General features: G+C 36.3%; 1 protein-coding gene across 4 annotated transcripts in view; it reads left to right on the top strand.

Moving 5' to 3' along the window:
* The first annotated feature begins 1,852 nt into the window (after nt 1–1,852).
* PTBP2 (polypyrimidine tract binding protein 2) overlaps nt 1,853–25,974 on the top strand; it is an 84,292-nt gene continuing 60,170 nt past the window's right edge. For all 4 annotated transcript variants that reach the window (XM_061121318.1, XM_061121317.1, XM_061121316.1 and 1 more), the window contains exons 1-2: nt 1,853–1,962; nt 3,620–3,650. In XM_061121318.1, the coding sequence (XP_060977301.1) occupies nt 1,955–1,962; nt 3,620–3,650 (39 nt within the window). In that variant the 5' untranslated portion in view covers nt 1,853–1,954. The remainder of the gene's footprint in view (nt 1,963–3,619; nt 3,651–25,974) is intronic.

Genomic DNA, 25,974 nt, shown 5'->3' with positions numbered 1-25,974 from the left:
ATTAGTCTCACTTCTGGTTTTATGTTGTATCATCCTTTTATTTCTTTATTTCACTTGATATATTTTACCTACTACTTTTTGTGTCTTGACTTGTAAGGAAACTTAATTTTTTTCTAGAAAGTGATGGGTTTAAATAAGTAAGCACACTATTTTCTCTCCATAGTCTTGTATTTTATTAGGAGAAAAAAAAAAAAAAGAAAAACACGTTTTTGTGAATATTACAGTTTGGACTTGGTTAACAGGGTAAAGTTTTTTGTTTGTTTTGCCACCTAAAGACAGGTTTCCTTTGGTGGAGCAGTTTGTCTTTCCCAAGATAAAACAAGAGCTAATGAATCAACATTGATTGAGTCACTGTAGGGGAATACAGAGAATTATGGTAGAGTTCCTGCCCTTTGGGAGCTTACATATTTAATTGTTGAGTGAAAATACATGTTCAAAACCACAAACGCTTGAAAAGTGATTATTAATGGCACTGATAATGGGTCCTCTATGTATCATAAGTTAATGTTAAAAGCAAAGGGAAGACACTGTAGGAAATAATGGTTATTTTTTTTTTTTAAGAAATTCTAGTCCCTGAAGCAAATCAAGAATTTTTAACATTTGAGTGCTTTGAAGAGTTCTATTTGGACCAGATGTTCTATAAGTTTTGTTCAAGTTAAAAACAATGTAATTTCATGAATCATAAAGTATATTTAGTACAGTAAAATTCCAAATAGTAAAAGGATAAGAGGTTTGTATGAAGGAGTTACAGGAAAGCCCAGAGTAGTCACTGAGAGTAACTGGAGAGACAAAGAATATTTTTCATTTCCCGGTATTAGAAGTGTGCGTATGTGTGTGTTGTGGTTGCGGGGGAAGGACGGAGGATAGAGAAAAGTCGCCAACTGAGCAAAGTTTTCAAAAACAGATGCCTTTTCAAACGTTGAGCCTCTGATAAAAACACTTTAAAGGAATTGTCTAATATGCTTTTAAAATTTAAAAGGAGACAGGTGAGAGATCTAGAAAAGGGAGTCAATTTGAGTAGCCCATCGTAGTGTTTCCTCCATCTTTAACCAATGGTAAAGATGGAGCTAGTACTTCCATCCCCACTTGCTCTTTCAAGCCCCAAATGGTAGATCTTACTGTTGGTAACAGATTTCTTACCAACTTTTTAATACATCTCTCAGCCTGTGTTCCCTTCCATCCAGGTATTGTGAATATTTCCTACAGGTGCCCACTAATCATCAGCTGAGTGAGGTGAGAATCATGTCTTCCTCCACTTGGAACTTCAAGTGTCCGGAAGCAAAGGCCTATGTTTCCATCTAATGTCTACTTGCTTCAGAAGCACTGTTTTCATTGAGCAGTGGTCTTGGTTAACGGGATAAAGTTTCTTTTGGTTTTGGGTTTTGAGAGGATGGAGAAGTCTGTTAATAAAAGATGGCGTAGTAAAAAAAGAAAAAAGCTATGAAATAGTTTTTGCTGGGCCCATCTAAGTCAAGGGTAGCCAAGTTGGGACCTGCTTTGGAGGGAAAAGTGGAGGAGGTCTTTGGGCAGTCCTGCGGTCCAGGGAACACCTTCCCGAGGTTCAGGGCAGTGGGTGTGGAGGGCTGGGTGCCCTCTCGGGGCAACAGGGACTTCGGGCACGAACGTACACTAGAAATCAAGCAAGCCACGCTGCTCAGCAACAGGCCGAGGCCCAGAGCGCAAAGGGCGGAGGGCCCCAGGCGCGCGGCGGCGCGTAGGAGGCCACTGCGGCGGCGCCCCCTCCCCGTCGTCCTCGCGCCCCGCCGCTCGCCGCCCGCAGCCGGGCGCCGGCGCGCTCGGCTCTTTCCGCCGCCGCCGCTGCCACGCGCTGCCCCGTGCGCTCCGGCACCTTCGGCAATTTCCGTCGGGCTCTAGCCGCCATTTTCTCTCCGCTTGTGTGTCTCGCCGGCTGCGTGGCTCGGTTCTTGTGAGCGAAGCTTTGTTCGGTTCGGCAATGGACGGGTAGGTAACGGGGTTGGCGAAGTGGTGTGTGAGAGGGGAGTGGGGCCCGCCTGTGGCCCCGTCCGGGGTCGGGCAGAAACCCTCTGGCGGCCCCTCCCAGGGCTGGGCTGCCGTTACCCAACCCCCGCCCCATCGCACACACCCCTCCCTGGGCTTCCTCCGGCGGGCTCAGGTCGAGAAAACGGGGAGAAAGCGGACTCTTAGGCTTGGCCGGCATTGGGGCGACGACCCCGGAGAAGCAGCGGGTCTTGGAGGGGCGGCGAGGGATGGGGTGGGGGCCCCAGAACGTCTCGCCCGGCCCTTCCCCCCTCTAGGAGCCATTTCGATCCGTAACCGGGGACCCGGACCCCGGACGAGCGGTTCTGGTGGGAGCGAATGTAGCGGCCGGAGAGCGAGGCCTACGTTGGGGGGGGAGGGCTTCCCGCTGAGAGGAGAGAGGGCCCCCCGGACCCCCTCCCTAGAAGTCCCAGGCCTTCTTGGCCACGCCTGGCCCGCCCTGGCTGGGGGAGATGCCGGTGGCGGGAGCTCCGGGGAAAGCTAAGTGGGAGCCGCGGGGGAAGGGGGGCGGGGAGGCGTGCGGCGGCGGGAGGAAGGGGGAGGGCAGATGTCACACTCCTTTGTTTTCACTGGAGTCTGCTAGTGGGGGCGGGAGGCTGAAAAATGCCTTTCTGTGCGGCCTAAGAACGTTGAAGGCTTGGCAGAAGGGCCCAGAAATTAAATCATCTCAAATACGAAGTGTTTGTGGTGGACATCAGTCACATGGGCAAAGGCTAAGAAAGAGCTGTGGCCGAAAGAAGAGCAGATACTCAACACAGGGCCATTTTTTCAGCTACTTTGATCAGTTTCTGGAAAAACAAAACTCTTAAAAAGCCAGAACCATCTGCACCTTTGAGGCTGGCGATAGAATGCTAAGTAAGTGAGGTGAGGCAAAGGCTTCGGGAAATGATACGGGACCAGGGTCTCCCTGGTACTTAACGTTCCACACCTGAAGACTCTAATAATTTAACTCATTGTTAAAGGAGACACCCTTTAGGGCGAAATATAGCCGTATTCAGCCCGTTTGGGAGCATAGGAAAACAGTATCTTTTATTGGTATCTGTGACTGTATTTGAAAGGTCAGAAGTAAAATACGAGGTTTTTTTTAAGCATCTGGAGTTCGATGTTTTTTAAAAGATACCAAGTGCAGATCTAATAAAAGTTAACAGACTAACGAAATTTGAGTCATCCTAGAGGATCTCTAAAGATTATTTTCTAAATGAAACATCCAAATTTCCCTGTTTTCCCCAGATCCACATGGAAATAGATGGCAAAATTTGTACAGAATTACATGTTTCCTCATCCTATTAAGATAACTAAAGAGTTGAATTAAGTTTTAAATTAGTAACCTAAGTGTAGCGGGACATTATGTAGGCTTTGGGATTTTGTTCTTTTTGCTATTTGAAATTTAAAAAATACCGAAACTGAGTTTCCTCACGCGTTTGAAAGTCATTTCTAGAAAGCCAAGTTGATAATGTTCCACTGACCATCTTTATGTGTGTTTTCCATCTGCATTTTGAGTGGAAGCTTTATGAATGATGAACTATCATAAAAAGTTTCAGTCAAACAAGGACCATTTGAAGAACTAGAGGTTGAAGCTTTTTGTTTGTTTGTTTTACAGAATTGTCACTGAGGTTGCAGTTGGCGTAAAGGTAGGAAAACAGTGTTTAAAATTAATGAAAACTGGGTTCCTCGATCTACTCAGTGTATTATCATTATTAATGGAAACTTTCTGTTTTGAAAACTATAATATAGCTTACAAAAATTCAAGTGGAAAGTATTTGTTGAATTTTTAAAATTGGTTTATATAAATAGTTTTAACCTAAATTGACAACCATAAATTTTCTAGCAAAGCAGTCTCTGAGAATAACATTTTAAAGTATGAATGGTGCTCAAGGAATTGAAAAAGCTTTCAGACATGGCTTCTTGTAAATATAAAATGATAACCCAATTTTCTGAGGGGAAATTATGGTTTTAAATGGACAAATAAGTGATTTGACATAAATGATATAATTATAGTAATAAAAGATTTTTTTCACTCTGCTTTTCTGTTATGAAGTCTTGAGATATGTTCACCAGTAATAAGCTTCATTAGAAATCAGTTACCCTGATTTTTTTAAAAAAATAAACTTGTTCAGGCACTTCGCTTCAAATTTGAGTCAGAAGTTATAGAGTTGGTTTGTGTGTCTATTAAAGAAAGTTAGTCCTTACAGTAGAGATTGTTTAGAATCTTGTCTCACTCACTCTGGCCAGAAAAACTATTCATACTTTAAACCTTAGATGTAGTGCTTAGGCCTTTCATTTCCTTGAATGCTTGTACATTTTAACATTGGGATGTATTACAAATTTTCGTTTGTAAACCTTTCTGCCCTGTTAGGGCACGATTCTTAAATCTTTAATTTTCCAAGCCTGGCAAAATGTCTTCCAAGCCTAGATCTCAAATACTTGTTGGATGCAAGACATTTACCTCCTTCAAGTGTGAGTGGTCATGAGAGGGAGTTTGCTCTTGAGAGTCTAGTTATGCCTGACTATTCTAAATAATTTTTGGAATTCTTAAAATTTCATCAATAACAATGTGACATTCTTTAGAACACTTGGAGATATTTTGTGTTTTCTTGCTTATTTTCTGTCCTCTCTAGTAGATTAAAGTCCACACTGTACTATTTTGCCTTATCTGTTAAGTTCATATTATGTAGATTGAGGGAGAAGTAATGAGCTTTTTGTGGGAAGGTGTATTTATTTTTATTCAGCAGTGCTATTTTCTAAGTTAAGAGGGTCAGATGTAGTAACCATCCAGGCATATCTTCTGGAAGTGAATTTTTAAAAAGAATATAAATGATGCAAGTTTGAGTTGTCAATTACTGGATAGGGAGAAAAGGAATTCACAAAACCTAGAACAAGCAGAAAGAAATGAAGATGCTTGGAAGAGGGTGTTCAGATGTGGTTTATTGGCAGTTTTCTACATCAGTAGTTTGAAGAGGGAATGTTAGAAAATGATGTTAAAGTGGTTACTAGCCTTTTTCTGGTCTATTGTTTAATATAAAAGTTTTGATAACTGAAGTTGTATTTTTATAATCTGCTAGGATAGTGGTTAAGAATTTTTCCTTTGGCATCAGATTTATGTGCAAGTAATTAAGTTTTCATGAAATTTAAAAAGTAGTACATGTGTGTAGTTAAAAAAAAATTCAAGTGAAAAATATTTCTCCCTGATTTCCAGTCCTTTTTCTTAGGTGTAGGTAATTACGTTAAAATCTTTTTGGTGCATTTTTTTTTTCCCTGAACTTACTAGTTTACATATTACCACATACAAACATCCTTGTTTAGTTACACAAATGGATTTATGCCATGTGTACTGGCCCATATTGTGCCTTAAAAAAAAAAGCTTTATTGAGATATAATTTGAGATAAACCACCTATATTTAAGGCATACAATGTTTTGACATATATACACCTATGAACCACTGCTATCAGGATAATGAACCCCAGGAGTATCATTTTGCCCCTTAGTAATTCCTCCCTTCTGCCTTTCTTTGCCCAACCAACCCCTGATCTGCTTTCTGTCACTGTAGATTAGTTTGCAGTTTTCAGAATTTTAAACAAAGAGTCATACAGTTTGTATCTTCTTTTCCCCTGGATCATTCCACTCAGCATTATTATATTGGAATTTCACTCATGTTGTGTATCAATAGTTGATTCCTTTTTATTGCTTAGTAGTACTACATTGTACAGACATACAGCAGTTTGTTTATCCACACAGCTCTTGAGGGACATTTGGATTGTTTCCAGTTTGGGTCTATTATAAGTAAAGTTTCTGTGAACATTCCTGTGCACGTCTTTTTGTGAACAAATGCTTTCATTTCTCTTGAGGAAATACCTATAATTAGAATGGCTAGATGATACAGTTAGGCAAATGTTTAACTTTTTAACAAATTGCAGTTTTCCAAAGTGGTTAAATTTTTACCTTGCTACCAGTTTACTGCTGGTGGCGTCCTCCATCTGCATCCTCTCTAGTGCTTGTTACTGTTTTTTTCTTAATTGTAGATAGTCTCATGGATGTGAACTGGTAATCTCTTTGTGGTTTTATTTTTCATTTTTTTAGTGTCTTTGGTGTTGAACATTTTTTCTTGGACTTTTTTGCAAGCTGTATGTCATTGGTTAAGTCTGTTTAAAGGTCCACTTTTCAAATTGATTTATTTCCTTAAGTTTTGAGAAGTCTACATTCTGGTTACAAGTTCTTTATCAGATATATGGTTTACAGTATTTTCTGCCTTTTTTGCTTTGATTCTCTCAACAGTGTTTTGAAAAATAGCATTTTTAAATTCTGATGAATTTAAGTTTACCAGGTGTGTGTTAGTGTGACTCATGCTTTTGGTCATATCTAAGTCATCTTTAGGGCTTCCCTGGTGGCTCAGCGAGGGCTTCCCAGTGGATCAGGGGTAAAGAAACCGCCTGCAATGCAGAAGATACAGGTTCAGTCCCTGGGTTAGGAAGATTCCCTGGAGAAGGAAATGGCAACCCACTCTAGTATTTTTCCTTGGGAAATACCATGGACAGAGGAGCCTGGTGGGTTGCAGTCCATGGAGTCACAAAAGAGTCTGAAGTGACTTAGCGACTAAGTAACAAAAACAGGCCATCTTTGTGAAACTCCAGGTCACAAAGATTTCTCCTTTGTTTTCTGATAGATTTTATAGTTTTTAGTCTTACATTGAAGTTGTTTTTAACTTTTTTTAATATGATGCAATGTATGAATCAAGATTTTTTGGATTTGAATATGGACATTCACTTTTTTTAGCATGATTTGTTGAAAAGACTTTTTTTCTATTGAATTGACTGTACATCTTGGTCAAAAACAGTTATGTATCTATATATGATTCTGTGTCTGTTACATATTCTTTTCCATTGACCCGTTTTTGTCTATTTAGTAGCCAAAAATGTACTGTCTTAATTACTGTAGTTTTATATCAAATCTTGAAATAAAGTAGAACTTTGTTCTTTTAAAAGTTGTTTTGGCTCTTCTGGGTCCTTTACATTTTCCTATGAGTCAGTTTCTACAGAAAGGCCTGCTGGAATTTAATTGAAATTAACTTGAATCAATAGAGCAATTTGGGGAAAATTAACATCTTATTGTTTATTTTTCTTCACCCTTGAACACAAATTATTTTAACATTTAATTCATTCTTTTACTTTTTGGAGCAGTGTTTTTAGTTTTCACTGTACAGATTTTTTGTTTTTTTACTCAGATTTGTCCTTATTTTGTATTTTTTTGGGGTGCTATTCTAAGTAATTTTAAAAAATGTCCATTTGTTATTAATATATAGAAATATTATTTTTACTCATTGCTTTTGTATTTTGCACATTTGCCAGACATTTTTATTTTTGGTAGACGCCATCATTTCTGTGTACACTGTTTATCATATTTTCTATCTGGATGTCTTTCCTTTTTCTTACCTATGGCATTTAGTTGTTCAGTCACTAAGTATGAAAAGGCATCTAGTGCAGTGTTTAAATAAGGAGAGCAAGCATTCTTACTTTGTTGCTGAAATTAAATACCTTAAATGACATTATTTTTTTCTTAAATGTTTGGTACAGTTCATCAGTGAAGCTGTATGGGTTTGCTGTTTTTGTGGGAAGGTTTTAAACTACACATTCAATTTATTGTATAGATATAGGACTATTCAGATTATCCTTTTCCTTTTGAGTGAGCTTTGGCAATTTTGTTTTCATAGAATTAGTCTGTTTCATCAAAGTTGCTAAACTTTTTCATCAAAGTTGCTAAACTTATTTGTAGGGTTGTTTAAAAAAAATTGCATTACATTTTTATGTTTTTAATATGTAGAATCTATAGTGATGTCACCTCTCTCATTCCTGATACTGATAATTAGTGTCTTCTCTTTTCCCTTATCAGTCTGGCTAGAAATACATTGATTTTGTTAACTTAAATAATCAGCTTTTGGCTTCATTGAGTTTTCCGTGTTTTCCATTTCCCATTTTATTGATTTCTGCTGTTGTAATGTTCTGCTTTGTATTTAGTTTGCTTTTTTCTTGTTTAATGTTGAAGTTGATGTAGTTGACATGGTATCTTTTCGAATACAGCAGATTAATGTTATATATTTTCATACAAATATTGCTTTCATGGCATCCCTCAAGTTTTGACATGTAAGCTTCTTTTCATTCAGTTCAGAGTACATCTACCATGTTTATTTCTTTGACCCATGGGTTATTGAGAGGTATGTTATTTAACTTCCAAGTATTTGGAATTTTCCATATGCTTTTTTTTGTTTGTTTGTTTCTAATTTAATTCATTGTGCCTGGAGAACATATTTTGGAAGACTTAAATCCTTGTAATTTTTTCTTATTTTATGGTTTAGATATAATATATCCTGTTAGTTTTAAGTGCTTTATAGAGAGGTGTATTCTGTTGTGAGGCGATATGTTCTGTACGTGTCAACTAGGTCGTGCTTATTGGTAGTGTTGTTCAAGCGATGTCTTTCCTAATCTTTCTATTGCTGTCACTTACTGTAAAAATGATATTGAAATCCCTTATATTATGCATTCATTTGTTTTGCCCTGCATTTATTTCATTTTCACTTTATATTTTTGAAATTACAATTAGTACATAAATGTTTAAGATTACTATGTCCTCTTGATTCATTCACCTCTTTATTATTATACAGTGACCATTTTTATTCGTGGTAATCTTCTTTGCTTTAAGGTATACTTTTTCTAATATTAATAGTCATCTTGGCTTTGTTTTGAGTAGAGTTCACATGGTGTATCTTTTTCCATTATGTTACTTTCAGACTATTTATATCCTTCAGTTTAAAGTGTAGTTCTTGTAGACTACAGGTGGTCAAAGTATTGGCGCTTCAGCTTCAGCATCAGTCCTTCCAATGAATGTTCAGGGTTCACTTTCTTTAGAATTGACTGGTTTGATCTCCTTGCTGTCCAGGGGACTCTGAAGAGTTTTCTCTAGCACCACAGTTCAAAAGTATCATTTCTTAAGCGCTCAGCCTTCTTCACAGTCCAGCTCTCACATCTGTACATGATTACTGGAAAAACCATAGCTTTGACTATAGGAACCTTTGTTGACAAAGTGATGTCTCTGTTTTTTTAATGTGCTGTCTAGTTTTGTCATAGCTTTTCTTCCAAGGAGCGAGTGTCTTTGAATTTCATGGCTGCTCATTGCCTGAAGTTATTTTGGAGCCCAGGAAAATAAAATCTGTCACTTGTTTCCACTTTTTCCCCTTTTATTTGCCATTAAGTGGTGGGATCAGATGATTGATCTTAGTTTTTTTAATTTTGAGTTTCAAGCCAACTTTTTCACACTCCTTTTTCACCCTCATCATGAGGCTTTTGTAGTTCCTCTTGGCTCTCTGCCATTAACGTATTAGAATACTTCTCCCCTTTTGGCCTGTGTACTATTGTTATTGTAGCATTTTACTTCTACATGTTATAAATTCTATAGTGCATTCTTTAAGTAGCCATTTATCTTTTTAAAAGACTTAAACAACAAGAGAAATAACCTTCTACTTTACATAGTTGTGCACTTGCCTTGAATACTCAGGGAGGATTCTCTGCAGATTTCCAGAGTTCTCTTTGTGCATCTCTCTCTTGAACTCTGCCAAACAAACTTGAGCTGTTTTGATCTTGGCTTTTTGACTTTTAACTCTCAGGGAATTTTTTGAAGTTCAACGTGGTTTCCTCATCAGAGATGGGCCTTGATCTGGACTTTCTCAAGCCAGTAAGCTGGGACAGTCATGGCCTGTCCCATGGTCCATCATTGTCTAGTGTCCAGTGGTCTTGAAAAACAGTGTTGTATATATTACATGTGACTTTTTTGTTTTCCTAAGTAGGGTAGATTGGTCTATTGTTACACCTTCTTGGCAAGAAGTAGAAGTTCACTTAAAAAATTTACTTAATATGGTCTCTGCAATTATAGTTTTGTCTTCTTTGTTACATGGGTGCATCACAGTGTAGTTGCTTTACACATCACCATTTAGTTCCACATTGACTAATGCTTTGATTTAATTATTTTTGCAGTTAACAGGTGAGCATATTAAAAGTAAAAGTAAAAATGCTGTGTCAAATTAAATTACAGTTAAAGAGTTTATTAAAACCGCAGTGCCAAAAAGATTCTTACTCATTTGTTTTCTACAATTGTGTATGGGAGTGCTTGTTTTTCTGCACCCTTACCAATTCTGAGTTTTAATGAAAATTGAGAATATTAGCTAATTTTAGGGTAAAAAAAAGCTTTGTAATTTATATTTTGAAATAGGTGAGGTTTTAAAACTTTGGCTTTCTGTTTCTGTGAACTGCCTCTTTGAATATGTAATCTATTTTAATGATTATCTTGTTGGTCCAACTCTATATAAAAAGATAATTGATTCATATGCATTATAGGTACTTTTTCCCTACAGTTTTATTACATTTTTGGGCATTTAGATGTTGCCCACCAGGCTCCCTGGTCCATGGGGTTCTCCAGGCAAGAATACTGGAGTGGGTAGTCATTCCCTTCTCCGGGGGTTTTCACCAACCCAGGAATTGAACCCGTGTCTCCTGCATTGCAGGCAGATTCTTTACCCTCTGAGCCACCAGGGAAGCACATTTGAATTATTAAGTAGTATAATTCAGCTTTTTTTTCTGTTTGATACTTAAACATTTTAAACTTAAGTTTCTTTAGAATTGAGATTAAATTCTCAATTTATAAATTGAATATTAAATGTGATTGTACATAAAAAGTATTTTCCATGAACTAAGTCCTTTATTAATATTAACCAATTTATACTACATGTAGAATATCCAGTTTTTGTATCTTGGGGGTATGTTGAAATCTCATTTTTCATTATCCCTATGAATGTTTTCATTGATGTTAATTAGTTTAGTCCCTCAATTGTATACAACTCTTTGCGACCCCACGGACTGCAGCACACCAGGCCTCCCTGTCCATCACCAACTTCTGGAGTTTGCTCAAACTCGTGTCCATTGAGTCGGTGATGCCATTCAACCATCTCATCCTCTGCCGATCCCTTCTCTTCCCGCCTTCAGTCTTTTACAGCATCAGGGTCTTTTCCAGTGAGTCAGTTCTTTGTATCAGGTGGCCAAAGTATTGGAGTTTCAGCTTCAGCATCAGTTCTTCCAATAAATATTCAGGCCTCATTTCCTTGAGGATGGACTAGTTGGATCTCCTTGCAGTCCAGGGGACTCTCAACAGTCTTCTCCAACACCAGAGTTCAAAAGTATCAATTCTTGGGCACTTAGCCTTCTTTATAGACCCCTTTTTATTTGGTTAGATCAGTGAGACTGTGAAACAGAAAAATACAAATTTCTGTTTTGTAGATTTTAATAGAAAGTTTGTTGCATTTCTTAAAAAAATTTTTTTTTTTTAATCTCTTGGTGATTTGTTTCAGAGATTATTTCTATACTCTTAACCGTTTTGCCTCTCTGAAATTCTTGCAGAATAATGGGCCCAAGTAGTTAGCTTTTTTCAGGTTAAATTTCACTAGAATTTTGAAAGCACCAGTTGTAAACTGCTGAATGCCAAGACAGTTTAAGTTGTAATATGGGTATTTTATTCAGCATCATTGGCTTTCCTAGATAATTGCAATAAAATAGTACTAAACATAACCTTTTCTGTAGTAGTTGAATATAACTGATTGATGACCAGTATTTTAACCATAAACTGTGTTATTTGGGTTTTTAGGTTTTGAGTTTTCTTAAAATGTTACATAATGCTTGCTAGGGTATTTATATTAGAAATTCAAATTAAAGACATTTGTAGTGTGTCTACTAAATGACAGCACTGTGTTAAAACCTGGTGATTGCGAGGACACTGACAGTAGAATGTCTGTGTCTTGAGGACAGAGACCTCACTTGTTCTGTTGATTTCCATCATTGGTAGTACATATTACATGGTACATACTCAGTATACTTAATGATTCCCTGAAGGGTCTCTGCCTTCAGTATGCTCATAATCTCATGAGCTACTTATCAGTGAAAAGGTCAGTGCCAATTTTATTGCTTAACATTCTTCCTTTTCCCTGGAGATCCAAAAGAGCTATATCTTCCAGGACCTCATCTAGTTAAAGACATAAATATACTAAAACAAGGTTTATGAAAATGCCCTAAGGCTACAGTAGGGAACATTAGTTGGTAGAATCAGAGTAGATTTCATGAATTTGGTAGATTGTGACCAGTACATGTAAATGTTTGGGAGCAGAACTGAGCAATATATGTTGAGGGAAAGACATGTCTAAGGTTGTGTCAATAGGCTGCCACAGATTCATAACCATTGAATAATCAGCTGAATCATTTGAATTGTACTGCATAGTTTGTATGTGGGAGGGAGAGAAAATATAGGATGTCAGATAGGTAGGCAGAAAGTTTGTACTTCATGTGGTGGGCAGTATTCCATATACCTGTTCAGTTCAGTTGAGTCGCTCAGTTGTGTCCAGCTCTTTGCGACCCCATGGACTGCAGCACGCCAGGCTTCCCTGTCCATCGCCAACTCCCGGAGTCTACTCAAACTCATGTCCATTGAGTCGGTGGTGCCATTCAACCATCTCATCCTCTGTTGTCCCCTTCTCCTCCTACCTTCAGTCTTTCCCACCATCAGGGTCTTTTCGAGTGAGTCAACTCTTTGCATCAGGTGGCCAAAGTACTGGAGTTTTAGCTTCAGCATCAGTCCTTCCAGTGAACACCCAGGACTGATCTCCTTTAGGATGGACTGGTTGGATCTCCTTGCAGTCCAAGGGACTCTCAAGAGTCTTCTCCAACACCACAGTTCAAAAGCATCAATTCTTCTGCACTCAGCTTTCTTTATAGTCCAACTCTCACATCCATACATGACTACTGGAAAAACCATATACCTGTAAGCTTCCATATATGAAAGTAGCTCATTATTCTGTTTTTAGAATGTCTAGACTGAGCTGCAAAATCCTTAGCTTTGGCATTATATGGAGCACTATGATTTAGAATCATGATCCTCTGTAGTTAACTGTTCACATATCTTTTTTGGTTCATTTGTGTGGCTAAGTTAAAAGCTGAATAGCTTTCTTAATTTAGTTTTAGCTATTCATGAAGGGCTAAGGTGGCTAGGTAATCTTTTTACTTGAAAAGTAATAAAATAGAAAAGTTACGGAAGAAATGTGTTTTTGAGTAATGATTCTTGTTATAGCTATTGTGGTGAATTTTGAACATAGAAAAAAGACGTAGTAGTATCAGAAACTGTTATTTATTTGTCACTCAGTCCAAACAATCATCAACAGACAACCTATTGCTAAAATTTAGGCTCTCCACACTCTACTTTTCTTCTCTTATGTTATTTTGAGAAAAATTCTGGGTATTTGTTTTCATTCGTAAATGCTTGGTGTGTCTCTTTTAAAGATAGAGTCAGTTCTCTCTCCTTCCCTCCCTCTCTGATTTGAAGAAATACAACCACAATGCACTCCCTCCAATAGGAAAAAAAAAAAAAAACAACAGCATCAGTAATTGCTTAATGTTCTCAAGTGCCAGATTTGTGTTAAGATTTCTATTTGCCTTGTAAAAGTTGTAGTATGTTTACTGGTTTTATTTTTAGGGGTACAGAAGGTTGAGGATCAAATAAGTTCAACACATTCAGTAAATAAATTTTTTCAGTCTGCAAATTATCCTTTTATCCTTGTGAGGTTTTTATAATTATATTTTATTTTTGAAGAAAACTGGTTGTTGGTCGTACAGAGTTATCCATGGTCTGCATCTACTGATTGTATTCTGATGTTATAATTATTATGTTCTCCATATATGTCAGTTGGTGGATGGATCTAGAGACCATCACGTTCTCTTGATTTTTAGTAATATTTTGTAAGTGATGGAATGTTTTTCCATTAAAAGATACATAATAGCTGATTTTTTATTTTTGCGTATGTCTGCGTGACACTTTTTTCAAGAACATTCATTTTAATAACTTCGTTAAAAAACCTGTTTATGCTCAGCATAGTCTGCTCGGTAAGTATCTGTTCATCAGTCTTCTTAAAGGGTATATGTGAAGATGTGTATCTTGAAAGGCCAAATAAAATTTTTATAATAAAGATGCAGTATTAAAATATGGGTTGGAATTATTGATGGTGAAAAAGAAATGTTTTGTCAGTGTTCAGTCGCTCAGTCGTGTCTGACTCTGTCAGTGTAGATCTTGTCAAATTAAAAACACATGATTTAGAATTAACAGACGAGTTAATATTGAACAAGGAAACCTCTGAGTTTCAGTTTTACAACTTTTAAAATGGGTTTAACGGGACCTATTTCAAAAGTTGTCTTGATTGAACAGTATGTAAAAGAATTAGCACAGAATGGTACATAACTGCTCAAATGATGGTGATGCTTTTTATTATAGTTCTTTAATCTGTAAGTGAGCGAGTGAGTGAAGTTGCTCAGTCATGTCTGACTCTTTGCGACCCCAGGGACTGTAGCCCACCAGGCTCCTCCGTCCATGGGATTTTCCAGGCAAGAATACTGGAGTGGGTTGCCATTTCCTTCTCCAGGGGATCTTCCCGACCCAGGGATTGAACCCAGGTCTCCCGCATTGTAGGCAGATGCTTTACCGTCTGAGCCACTAGAGATTCTTGTAAATCTGTAAATCCTGAGAAGGAGCACTTTACTAGAAGTCAGCTTCAAAGTTTTCATTTATTTTCTTGGAGTTTTTATATATTGATTTAAGGAGCTTTTCCTTTTATTGATTCTTAGGAGTTTTTATGTATTGTGGGTACTACAGCTTTGTTGTACAAGGTACAGGTAAACTTCCTGTCGTGGCTATTTTTTTTTTTTTAATGATGTTAGATTTGGAAATACTAACATTAAATTTGTTTTAGCTTTAAGAAATTTGTTTTAAATTGGTCTTTTATATAATCTTCCAGATTTTATTTTGAACATTTAAAAATTTTGATTTTCACATTTAGGGCCTCAGTCTACTTGAAATTTAATTTTAGTGTGTTATAAAGGTTATATGATTTTTTCCTCTTATGGCTAACAAATTTGCTACAAACTTGATTGATTCATGTTTTTCCTACTGATCTGCAGTATTAATTGTCATATTTCCATGTGAGAAACTTCCCTGGGCTAGCTCTTCTGTTTCATTGTTTGTGACTATCCTATTGCTATCAATACATGTCTTAATTTAATGTAGCATCATGATAAGTCTTGGAATTTTGGTGAGTAAATTTCACAACTTTTCTTAAAAACTGTCCTTGGCATTTTTTTTTTTCATATAAATATATTTATGTGTATGTGTATAATATACAAGATAAGATGGCTGGGTTCCATGAAGACTTTTGATTTTTGATTATAGTTGTACTAAATTTATAAATTAATTGGAGAGCATATTTCTTCTCCATGATATTTTCTTTATTTGTAAAAGACATGCTCAATGCAGAAACTTAATGCTTTAGGCAAAAATGAAAATAAATCACGGGCAATTTTACCAAAGCTGATGCGTTGTACTTCCCATCATTTGTCCTACATGTTGCAAGGATTTTAAACAGCTTGTGTGTAAGGCATGAGGAGAGAGAGAGGCTTTTTTAGACAAATAGTTTGATTTCTTCCAAAGTTATTTTTCAGGTTTATTTCTTTTTAATTGGAGGATAATTGCCTCTCAATATAGTATTGGCTTCTGCAATACAACAACATGAATCAGCCATAGGTATACGTATGTCCCCTCCCTCTTGATCCTTGCTCCCACCTCGCATCAAAGTTTACTGATTTATTCCGTTATTCAGTACTTTGCTATTTCTCAGAATTTTATAGCATTTTTTAATTCTCCCTTTTTTATTTTTACTAAAAGCACATATTCATATTTTACCCTTTATTTTTCTTGTCGGAGGCCTTATTTTACTGGTTTTCTCAAAGTACCAGCTTCTGTAATTTTTTTGTTTCAAATTTCACTGATTTCTGTTTTTATCTCTTTCTACCCAGCTAGCTTTGTTTTATTATTTTTTGTCACTTTACATGCTAAACATGTTTATTTTCTTATTTAAAAATGCAATTAAGATTAAGAAAAATCAGTTGATACTTTCAACAGTAAGCTTGGATTTATAGAGTTCTTTTTCCTTTTTTTTTTTTAGATTGTGATATAATTGACATATAACATTGTATTATTTTCAGGTATGCAGCATGATTTGATGTATGTATAAATTGTGAAACAATTACCAGAATAAGTTTAGTTAACATCCATTGCCATACATAGTTAAATTTTTTTCCTTGTGCTGAGAACTTTTAAGATTTACTTTAGGCAACTTTCAAAAACTGTTAACTATATCAGCATGTGTACATGGTCAGGGCTAATTTATGGGCTTCCTTGGTAGCTCAGCTGGTGAACAATCCGCCTGCAACGTGGGAGACCTGGGTTTGTTCCCTTGGTTGGCAAGATCCCCCGGAGGAGGGAACGGCTACCCACTCCAGTATTCTGGCCTGGAAAATTCCGTGGACAGAGGGGCCTGGCAGGCTACAGTCCATTGGTTGCAAAGAGTTGGACACGACTGAGTGACTTTCACTTTCTCACTTTATGTCAGAATTCCAAGTTTGTACCTTTTGGCCACCATCTTTACCGCCTCCCCCCACCTCCTACTGCCCCAGACTGTGGTTCTGGAATTCAGTGTTTTGGGTTTTTGTTTTTTAAGAGTTTATAGGTAAATGAGATCATACAGTGTTTATCTCTGTCTGACTTATTTCACTTAGCACTATGACTTCATTTGCATGTTGTTGCAAATGGTAAATTCTTCTGTTTATGGTTGTTACGAAGATTAACCACATTTTCTTCATCCATTGATGGAGACCTAAGTTGTTTCCCTGTCTTGACTGTTGTAAATAGTGCTACAGTGAACATGGGGGTGCAAATGTCTAGATAGTGATTTTATTTCTTTTAGATAAATATCCACAAATGGTATTACTGGATCATGCAGTTATATTTTGTAAAATTTTTTGAGAAACTTGCATAGTGTTTTCCTTAGTGGGTACATCAGTTTACAGTCCCATCATCACTGCCCAAGTGTTCCCATTTCTCCAAATCCTTGCTAATGCTCGTTATTTCTTTTTTGATAGCATCCATCCACCTAACAGGTGTGAGGTGATACTTCATTGTGATTTTGATTGGCATTTCACTGATTTATGATTGAGTACCTTTTCATGTACCTATTATTGGTCATTTGTATGTCAATTTAAGTCCTCTGCCCATTCTTTAATCGTACTATTTATTTTTTCTGAGTTGTATGAGTTTCTTATATATATTTGATATTAACATTTCATGTATGATACGCACATTTTTCCTTCCACCCATCTTGTTGATGGTTTCCTTTACCCTACAGAAGCTAAAGTTTGACATAGTCCTAATTACTTTTGCTTTTGTTGCCTTTGCTTTTGGTGTCAAATCCAAAAAGTCACTGCTAAGATTGATTTCAGGGCGCTTACTACTTACGTTTTCTTCTGGGAGTTTTATAGTTTCAGCCTTTTTGTTCAAATTTTTAGTACATTTTGAGTTCATTTTTATGTGTGGTGAAAGATGGTGGTCTAGTTTCATTCTTCTGCATGAGGCTGTCCGGGTTTCTCAGCATCATTTTGAAGAGACTGTTTTTCCTCACTGTATACTGTTGGCTCCTTCTTTGTAAACTGACCATGGATTATTTCTGAACTCTGTACAATTAATCTATAATAGTCTGCTTTTATGCCCATATTATACTGTTTTGAGTTACTCTGTACAGTTTAAGACCAAGAGGTGCGCTGCCTCCACTTTTGTTCTTTCTCAAGATTGCTTTGGTTCGTAGGGATTTTTTGTTGTTTCTTTTAGGATTTTTTCTATTCTATTTTATGAAGAATGTCGTTGGAATTTTAATGATTGCTTTGAATCTGTAGATTGCTCTGTGTAGTATGGGCATTTTAACAGTATACTTCCAATCCATGAGCATAAATGGAAAGAATACCTTTCCATTTGGGTCTTCTTCAATTTCTTCCATCAGTGTCTTTTACCTTTGTCACTTTTTTAAGCTTTGTGAAAGCTTCAAAATGTACAAACGTGGGGTGAATGGTATAATAGTACACTTCTTTTGCCTTCCTTTGGAAGAATATTAAAGCAAATCATGGCGACAATTTTATATCATTCCTAAATATTTCAGTGTGTATCTCTAACAGATACAGTCTCTTGAAGATACTTTTATCATTATACCTAATAAAATTTTAAAGAATTTTTTTGTTGTTGTTTAAGTGTAGTTGAGTGTGTTAATCGCTCAGTCGTGTCTGACTCTTCGCAATCCCATGGAGCCTGCCAGGCTTCTCTGTCCATGGGATTCTCCAGGCAAGAATACTGGAGTGGGTTGCCATTTCCTCCTCCAGGGGGAAATGTCAAATGTAGTTGATATACTATATTATGATTTAGGAGTACAACATAATGATTCAACATTTATAGGCATTACAAATAGGTCACTGTAAGTCTAGTAACCATTTGTGACCATATAAAATTATTACAATATTGTTACTACATTCCCCATGCTGTGCATTACATCCCAGTAACTTACTTAGAACTGGAAGTTTGTATCACTTAGTTACCTTCACTTATTTTGCCCATCCCACCCAACCACTAAAATATGTTTTTTAAGTTACTTTTTGGTTGCACCGGGTTTTCGTTGCTAACTTAGGTTTTATCTAGTTGCAGTGTGCAGGCTTCTCATTGTGGTGGCTTCTCTTGTTGTGGAGCAGGGACAGGGACTCCATAGAGTGTGGGCTCAGTTGTTCTGGTGCATAAACTCAGTTGCTCTTCTGCATGTGGGATCTTCCCGGACCAGGGATCAAGCCCGTGTGCCCTGCATTAGCAGGTGGAGTCTTATCCACTGTACAACTAGGGAAGTCCCTAAAATATTTTCTTAATACCATGTAATCTCCAACAGTAGTAGTCAGAATTTCCTGATCCCTTTAAAGAAATCTTGTATATTTTCTTTTTAAATCAGGGATCAAGGAAAGGCAGCTTACTGATTTGGTACTTTTAGGTCTATATCCCTGCTGGAGGGCATGACAACCCACTCCAATATTCTTGCTTGGAGAATCCGCATGGAAAGAGGAGCCTGGTGGGCTACAGTCCATAGGGTGGAAAAGAGTCAGACGCAACTGAAGCGATATAGCATGCATTCAAGCAAGTCTATTTATAGGGCATTTTTTTCCCTCCCTCCCCCTTTCTTGATTTTCTATTAAACTGGGTCATCTGTTCGTATAATTTCTTGAAAATTATGCTTTTGCTGATTTTACCTCTATGTTGTCATTTTGTCTGTTTCTCATATCCTTTATCTCTTGTGTACTTGTGTGTGTCGTGTTCAGTCGTATCCGACTCTCTGTGACCCTGTGGACTGTAGCCTACGAGGCTCCTCTGTCCATGGGATTTTCCAGGCAAGAGTACTGGAGTGGGTTGCCATTTCCTTCTCCAGGGGATCTTCCCAGTCCAGGGATCAAACCCAGGTTTCCTGCAGGTAATAGGACTTGATCAGATTGAGGTTTAATTTTCAGCAAGAATACTTTGTAAATGTGCTGTGTAATTTCTAGTGTATCACCCTAGAAGGAACATATCTAGTTATCTTTTTGTGATGTTGATATTTATCAGTAGGTTCAGGTGTTCTCAGCTTGATGCATCCAGCATAGAGTGCTCCATCATCTTTTTGCACTAGTGGGTTTTAGCAGGTAATAATTGCATAATTCCACTGGGTGTTGCAAAAATGGTGATACTCTTCTCCTGCATATGTTACTTAGTATTTTTCTATTCAGGAGAACTTTTCCTCTCAAATACTTGGTTATACCAAAACACCCTTACTAAAAAAAAACAGGAGAGATTTTTGTTAAAAATTTTCCTTATGAGCTGCTAACTCTAGCCTAAACTCCAGTGTAATGGGAATTCTTTATTGTTGATGAAAGTGTCATTGTGAAGGCAAGGATTTTTACATTTAGTCTTACTGCAGTGATCATTTCTTTAAAAATGTTTAAATTTCCTCATCTTGGGCCATCAGCAGCTCATAGTATCACTAGCTTTGCTACTTACCTAAAGTATTATTTTTTTCTCAAAAATTTTAGTTAGCTGGAAATCATGGGTCCTTTAGTGGGACCTGGTCTTTAGAGACAATAATAATGTGGGTGCAAAGGTGCCAATGACTTTTATGTTTGTTATTGTTTCCAATTTTTTTAATTGACAAAGCTAACAAAATAGGACATATATATTTGTGTTCATTTCCAATTCGTACATAATTTTACTATTTTTCTTTTTCCAATTTTTTGTTGGTATCTCTTGTAGGCTGAAAATGCTTGCTAATGTTAACATAATTGCATATATATTTCTTTAAAAAGCAACATCAGTGTTAACATTGTAGTATATTTTTTGTAATATAATGTAATTTTAAGATTTGTTTTGTAATTATTTTTGTTCTCAAAGTGTATTTCATGAAAAATGTATAATAGGTTTGCCAAGAGGTACATTTGCTTTTTTCCATAAGATGACTCTAGTATTGCTTAGTTATCTTTGTATTAACTTCAGTTGAAACAATTTTGTTAGTTTTTTCTTTTTTGATTTTGTTTACTTGAAACAATTTTGTTAGATTGTATTGTGACAGCTATCATATCAGCATGCATTTTTAAAAAGCTTACTAAAATTGTTGAATTTTTGTGTAACCATTTTACAATTGAGGATGGAGGGGAAAGCAACATTTTCAGCATATTATGCTTTATTATTTCAAGGAAGGTAAAATGCAACTGAAATACCAAAAAGGACTTGTGTAGTATATGGAGAAGGTGCTGTGACTGGTCAAGTGTGTCAAAAGTGGTTAATTGAAGTTTTCATGCTGGGGATTTTTTGCTGGATGATTCTCCAAGTTTGGGTAGACCAGTTGAAGTCCATAGCGATCAAATTGAGACATTCATTGAGAACAGTTGATGTTATACCATGTGGGAGACAGCTGACATACTCAAAATAAGTCACATCAAGCCTTGAAAATCCTTGGCACCAGCTTGGTTATGTTAATTGTTTTGATGTCTGGGTTCCACATAAGTGAAAAAAACCTTCTTGATGCTGTTCTCTACTTGAACATAACGAAAACGTTCTGTTTTTAAAACAAATTGTGCCAAGCACTGAAAAGTGGATACTGTACAATCAGGTGGAATGGAAGAGATTGTGGGGCAAGCGAGTTGAACTACCACCAGCCAAACACCAGTCTTCATCCAAAGAAAGTGATGTTGTGTATATGGTGGGATTGGAAAGCAGTTCTTTAATAAGGGCTCCCTCTGGGGAACCAAATGATTAATTTCAGTAAATATTGCTGACCAACTGAAAATTAGACCAACAGCACTCGATAAAAAATTGTGGATTTATTCAACAATAAAATGATAAAAAATTCAACAATAAAACGATAAAAAATTAGAAAGCAGCACTCGATAAAAATTGTGGATTTATTCAACAAAAAATGCATCATCTTCTATCAGGATAATGCAGTACTGCATGTTTATTTGCTGACCAGGCCCCCCAAAAAAACTACTACAACTTATCTGGGAAGTTCTGATTCATCAGCTGTATTCACCAGATTTTGCACCTTTGGATTTCCATTTATTTTGGTCTTTATAAAATTCACTTAATGGAAAAGATTTCAATTCTTTAGGGGACTGTAAAAAGCACCTGAACAGTTCTTTACTCAAAAAGTCTTTAGATGATAGAATTATGAAGTTATGCCTGAAAAATGACAGAAAGTAGTGGAACAAAACAGTGAATGTGTTGTTCAATAAAGTTCCTGGTAAAAATGAAAAATGTGTCTTTTATTTTTACTTAAAAACAAATTTTTTGGTTAGCCCGATACAATTACAGGATGTTAAAGTTTATTGAGATAATTTTGTGTGTGGCTCTACCATCACCCTGATAGATTTATTTGTTACATTTTGATTTTCATTTTTACGGAATATTTTTTCACTTTGAATAAATTTTCCAAAGTCAAAGTTGCAAAACAAGCTACATTCATAGATGACTTCTACTGTTCATTCTACTTTGCTTGCTCTATCCCCTTACAAAGAGTTTCTACTTTGATTAATTTTTGGTTTATTCTTTTATTTAATAGAAAATGTGAGCTTTTTCTGCATGCTCCCTCCTAGCATCTTAGAGAAAAGATAGCACAGAATACACAGGGTTTAATATCTTGACTTTTTAAGGTAATGATCAACATACCCTGGAAGGTAAATATGCCCTGAAAATCACTCCATGGCTATACATGGAAAACCTTCTCATTTCTTTATCCTACTGGTTAGAAAGTATGCAGGTTCCTCAGTTCCCCATAGCCTGCCCAGCATATTGAAATGCTTGGGATTTTGCCAGTCTGAGAAGTGAGATGTCATCTAAGTCTAGTATTGATTTTTTTTCTTTCTTTCTCTTTTTTTTTTTTTTTTAACTATGAGCAAGATTAAGGGTAATTTTCATTTCATGTACTGAAAACTAATTTCTTGCTGCTTATTTTATGAGTAACTTGTCTTTTAAAGTTTCTTATTACTCTGTGAAATTTACAGTCATTTTTGGCTCAAATTTTTATAAACAGTTTCAAAATCTTAACTGAATAAACTACAACAATTAGATTTAGTTCTGTTTTTCTTTTCTCTTATTTTCATTAAAATAATCTTATCATGTTTGATCAAATATTACGATCTGTACAATTTCTTATTTTTGAAATTTACTGAGGTATTCATTACATAGTATGTGATCCACTTTTGTGACTTACATATTCATAGATAAAAAGATATTTTCTTCTGAAAAGTTTTATAGTCTTATCTATTCTGTTTGTCTCTAATTTACCAAAGAAAAATTTTAGTTACTACACTGTATTAAGTGGGGATCTAGTTTTATTTGTTTTTGCTTATATAGAACAGCTAGCCAATTGAAATATGCAGTGTCTTTTTTTTTTTTTTCTTCACATTACAGGGGTATGTATATGTTAAAGTGTAAGCTACTGTAACAAAAGGTAAATGCAGAACATAGTGGCATGAATAGCCTAGAAGTTTATTTTTCATAAAAGTCCTGCAGCTGTAAGAAAATGGCGTCATTGTGCTCCATGAGGTTTTTCACTGAGCTAAGTGTTTTTCATCTGGTCGCTTCAGTTTTTCCCCTGAGCATTTTTTCTTATGTGCATGACTTAATGAGGTATAATTAGCTATTTTTTTTGTTTGTTTTGTTTCTTTTGTTGTCTTGTTTTCAAAAACTCAAAAGCTTGATTTTATTGATCCTCTTTTGTGTGTCATTGTTAAATTTATTTTGTATTTTTATTGAATATGTGAGTTTGTGCTCTCGTGGTGTTTAGCAGGTAGATTCCTCTCTCCATGGAATCTTCCAAATGAGAAATACTGGAGTGGGTTGCCATTTCCTTCTCCAAGGGATCTTCCCAACCCAGGGATTGAATCTGCATCTCTTACATCTCCTGTATTGGCAGGTGGATTCTTTACCACTTGCATCACCTGGAAAGTCCATATTCATATATAGAAATACTCAATATTGTCAGGATGTCAGCTCTTCACAAAATGATGTATAGAGTCAATGCAATCCCAGTCAAAATCCCAGCAAGTTATTTTGTGTGTATCAACAAACTGATTGTGAAGTTTATACAGAGAAGCAAAAACCTCAGAATAGTCAACACAGTATTGAAGGAGAATAACAAAGTTGGAGGACTGATACTACTCAACTTCAAGATTTAATATGAAGCCACAGTGATCAAGGCAGCCTGGTTTTGGTGAAAGAATAGACAAGTTGATCAGTGAAACAGAATAGATAGCCCAGGATAGAGCCCCTTTATAAATAGAGTCAAACCTATTTTTGACAAAGAGGCAAAGGCAATACAGTGGAGCAAAGATAGTCTCTCTGACAAGTGCTAGTGAAATAACTGAAATCCATGTGCAAAAGAATGAATCGAGACAGATATAAACTTTTCACAAAAATTAACTGAAGGTGGATCATATACCTAAATGTAAAATGCTGAACCATAAAACTCTTAGAAGATAACGTGGGAGAAAAATCTCGATAACTTAGGCATAAAGGTATCTTTTCAGGTACAACACCAAAGACATAACCCAAGAAAGAAATAATTGATTAGCTGGACTTGATTAAAATCAGTAGTTTTTTCTCTGTGAAAGATAACTAGAAGACAGGCCACAGACTTGGAGAAAATACTTGCAAATAATACACAGGACAAAGGGCTGTTACCTAAAATACACAGAACTTTCAAACTCAGCAGTAAGAAAGTAACCTGATTAGAAAGTGGACCAAAAATTTGACACCTCACCAAGGAAGATATACAGATGGCAGATACACATACGAAAAAATGTTCCACATCATATGTCATTAAGTAAATGCAAACAGAAACAACAGTGAGATACTGCTACACTATCAGAATAGCCAAAATCTGAAACACTGGCACCCATAAAGGCCGGGGAGGATATGGAGTGTCAGGAAATCTCATAGATTCCTGGTGGGAACGCAGAATTATATAGCCACTTTGGAAAAAGGTTAAAGTGTCTGCCCACAATGCGGGAGACCCAGGTTTGATTCCTGGGTCAGGAAGATCCCCTGGAGAAGGAAATAGCAACCCACTCCAGTATTCTTGCCTGGAAAATCCCCTGGATGGAGGAGCCTGGTAGTCTAGAGTCCACGGGGTTGCAAAGAGTTGGACACGACTGAGCTACTTCACTTTCACTTTCTTGGAAAACAAATTAGCTGTTTTTACAAAGCTGAACATACTTGTACTATATGATCCAGCAGCTCCTTGATATTTATTCAGAGGTGTTGAAAACTTAGGTATACACAGAAACCTGCACATGTATCTTAAGAGCAGCTTTATTCATAATTGCTAAAACATGAAATCAACCAAGATGTCCTTCAGTAGCTGAATGGATTAGTCAACTGTGGTACATAACATTGTGGTATTTATCAGCAGTAAAACAAAATGAATTTTCAAGCAACGAAAAGGTGTGGGGGTATCTGGTAGCATAAATGCAGATTACTAAATGGAAGAAGCCAATTGAGAATGCTGCATACTGTAAGATTCCACCTGTATTCTGAAAAAGGCAAAACTATGGAGACAACAAAATTCAGGATTTGGAAGGAGTTTGCATGAATAGCCAGAGCACAGAGGACTTTGGGGGTAGTGAAGATAATGTTTAAAAAAAAAATGTTAAAAGATGGATATATGTCACTACACATTTGCCCATACCCATTGAATGTACAGTATTAAACCTTAGGTAAACTGGACTTTGGGTGATTATGATACATTAATGATCTTTGGTAATAAATGTACCAGTCTGGTGGAGGATGCTGGTAATGGAGGAGGCTATGCATGTGTGGTGGCAGGGAGTATATAAGAAATCTGTTCCTTCTTCTCAATTTTATTTTAAATCAGTGTTCTAAAAAAATTAAAAAGAAAGCAAACTAGGAAACAAGAAGTTGTTGATAGTTAACCAGTAATGTTTATTAGCAATTCTTAAACTTTAGCATTCATCAGAAACACCTGGAGGGCTTGTTAATGAACTCAGGTTGTTGGATCCTGTCTCTGTTGTTTTCTTCAGTAGGTCTAGGATGGATCTGAGAACATATTTTGCTAAGGAAATTTCCAGGTTTTTAATGTTGCTCTAGGGACCACAATTTAAGGATCTCTTAAGTATCTAATTCTGTATGTTATGTCCTTATAAAACAGTGCCATGTTGTATCTTTCATATCTTGATTAAAAAATTAAAGATGATGTAAATATGGCATTAATGTGACTTGATACTGTGTGTTTATTTTTCTTGTACTTCTCTGAGCTTGATGTTAGCAAATAGTTTGCTTTTAAAACAATGAGGACAATGACGTATGAATATTTATCACTTTTATATTTATTGTAATACAGCTTATTAAAGAATGAGTTTAACACAGATTAGCATGAAGCTTATGGTTAATTAGAATTATTTTGGACTTTCTGAAATGCTCTGATA

Source organism: Dama dama, chromosome 20, assembly GCF_033118175.1.
Source record: "Dama dama isolate Ldn47 chromosome 20, ASM3311817v1, whole genome shotgun sequence".
Classification (NCBI taxonomy): domain Eukaryota; kingdom Metazoa; phylum Chordata; class Mammalia; order Artiodactyla; family Cervidae; genus Dama; species Dama dama.
This window is presented reverse-complemented; position numbering and strand designations above follow the sequence as displayed.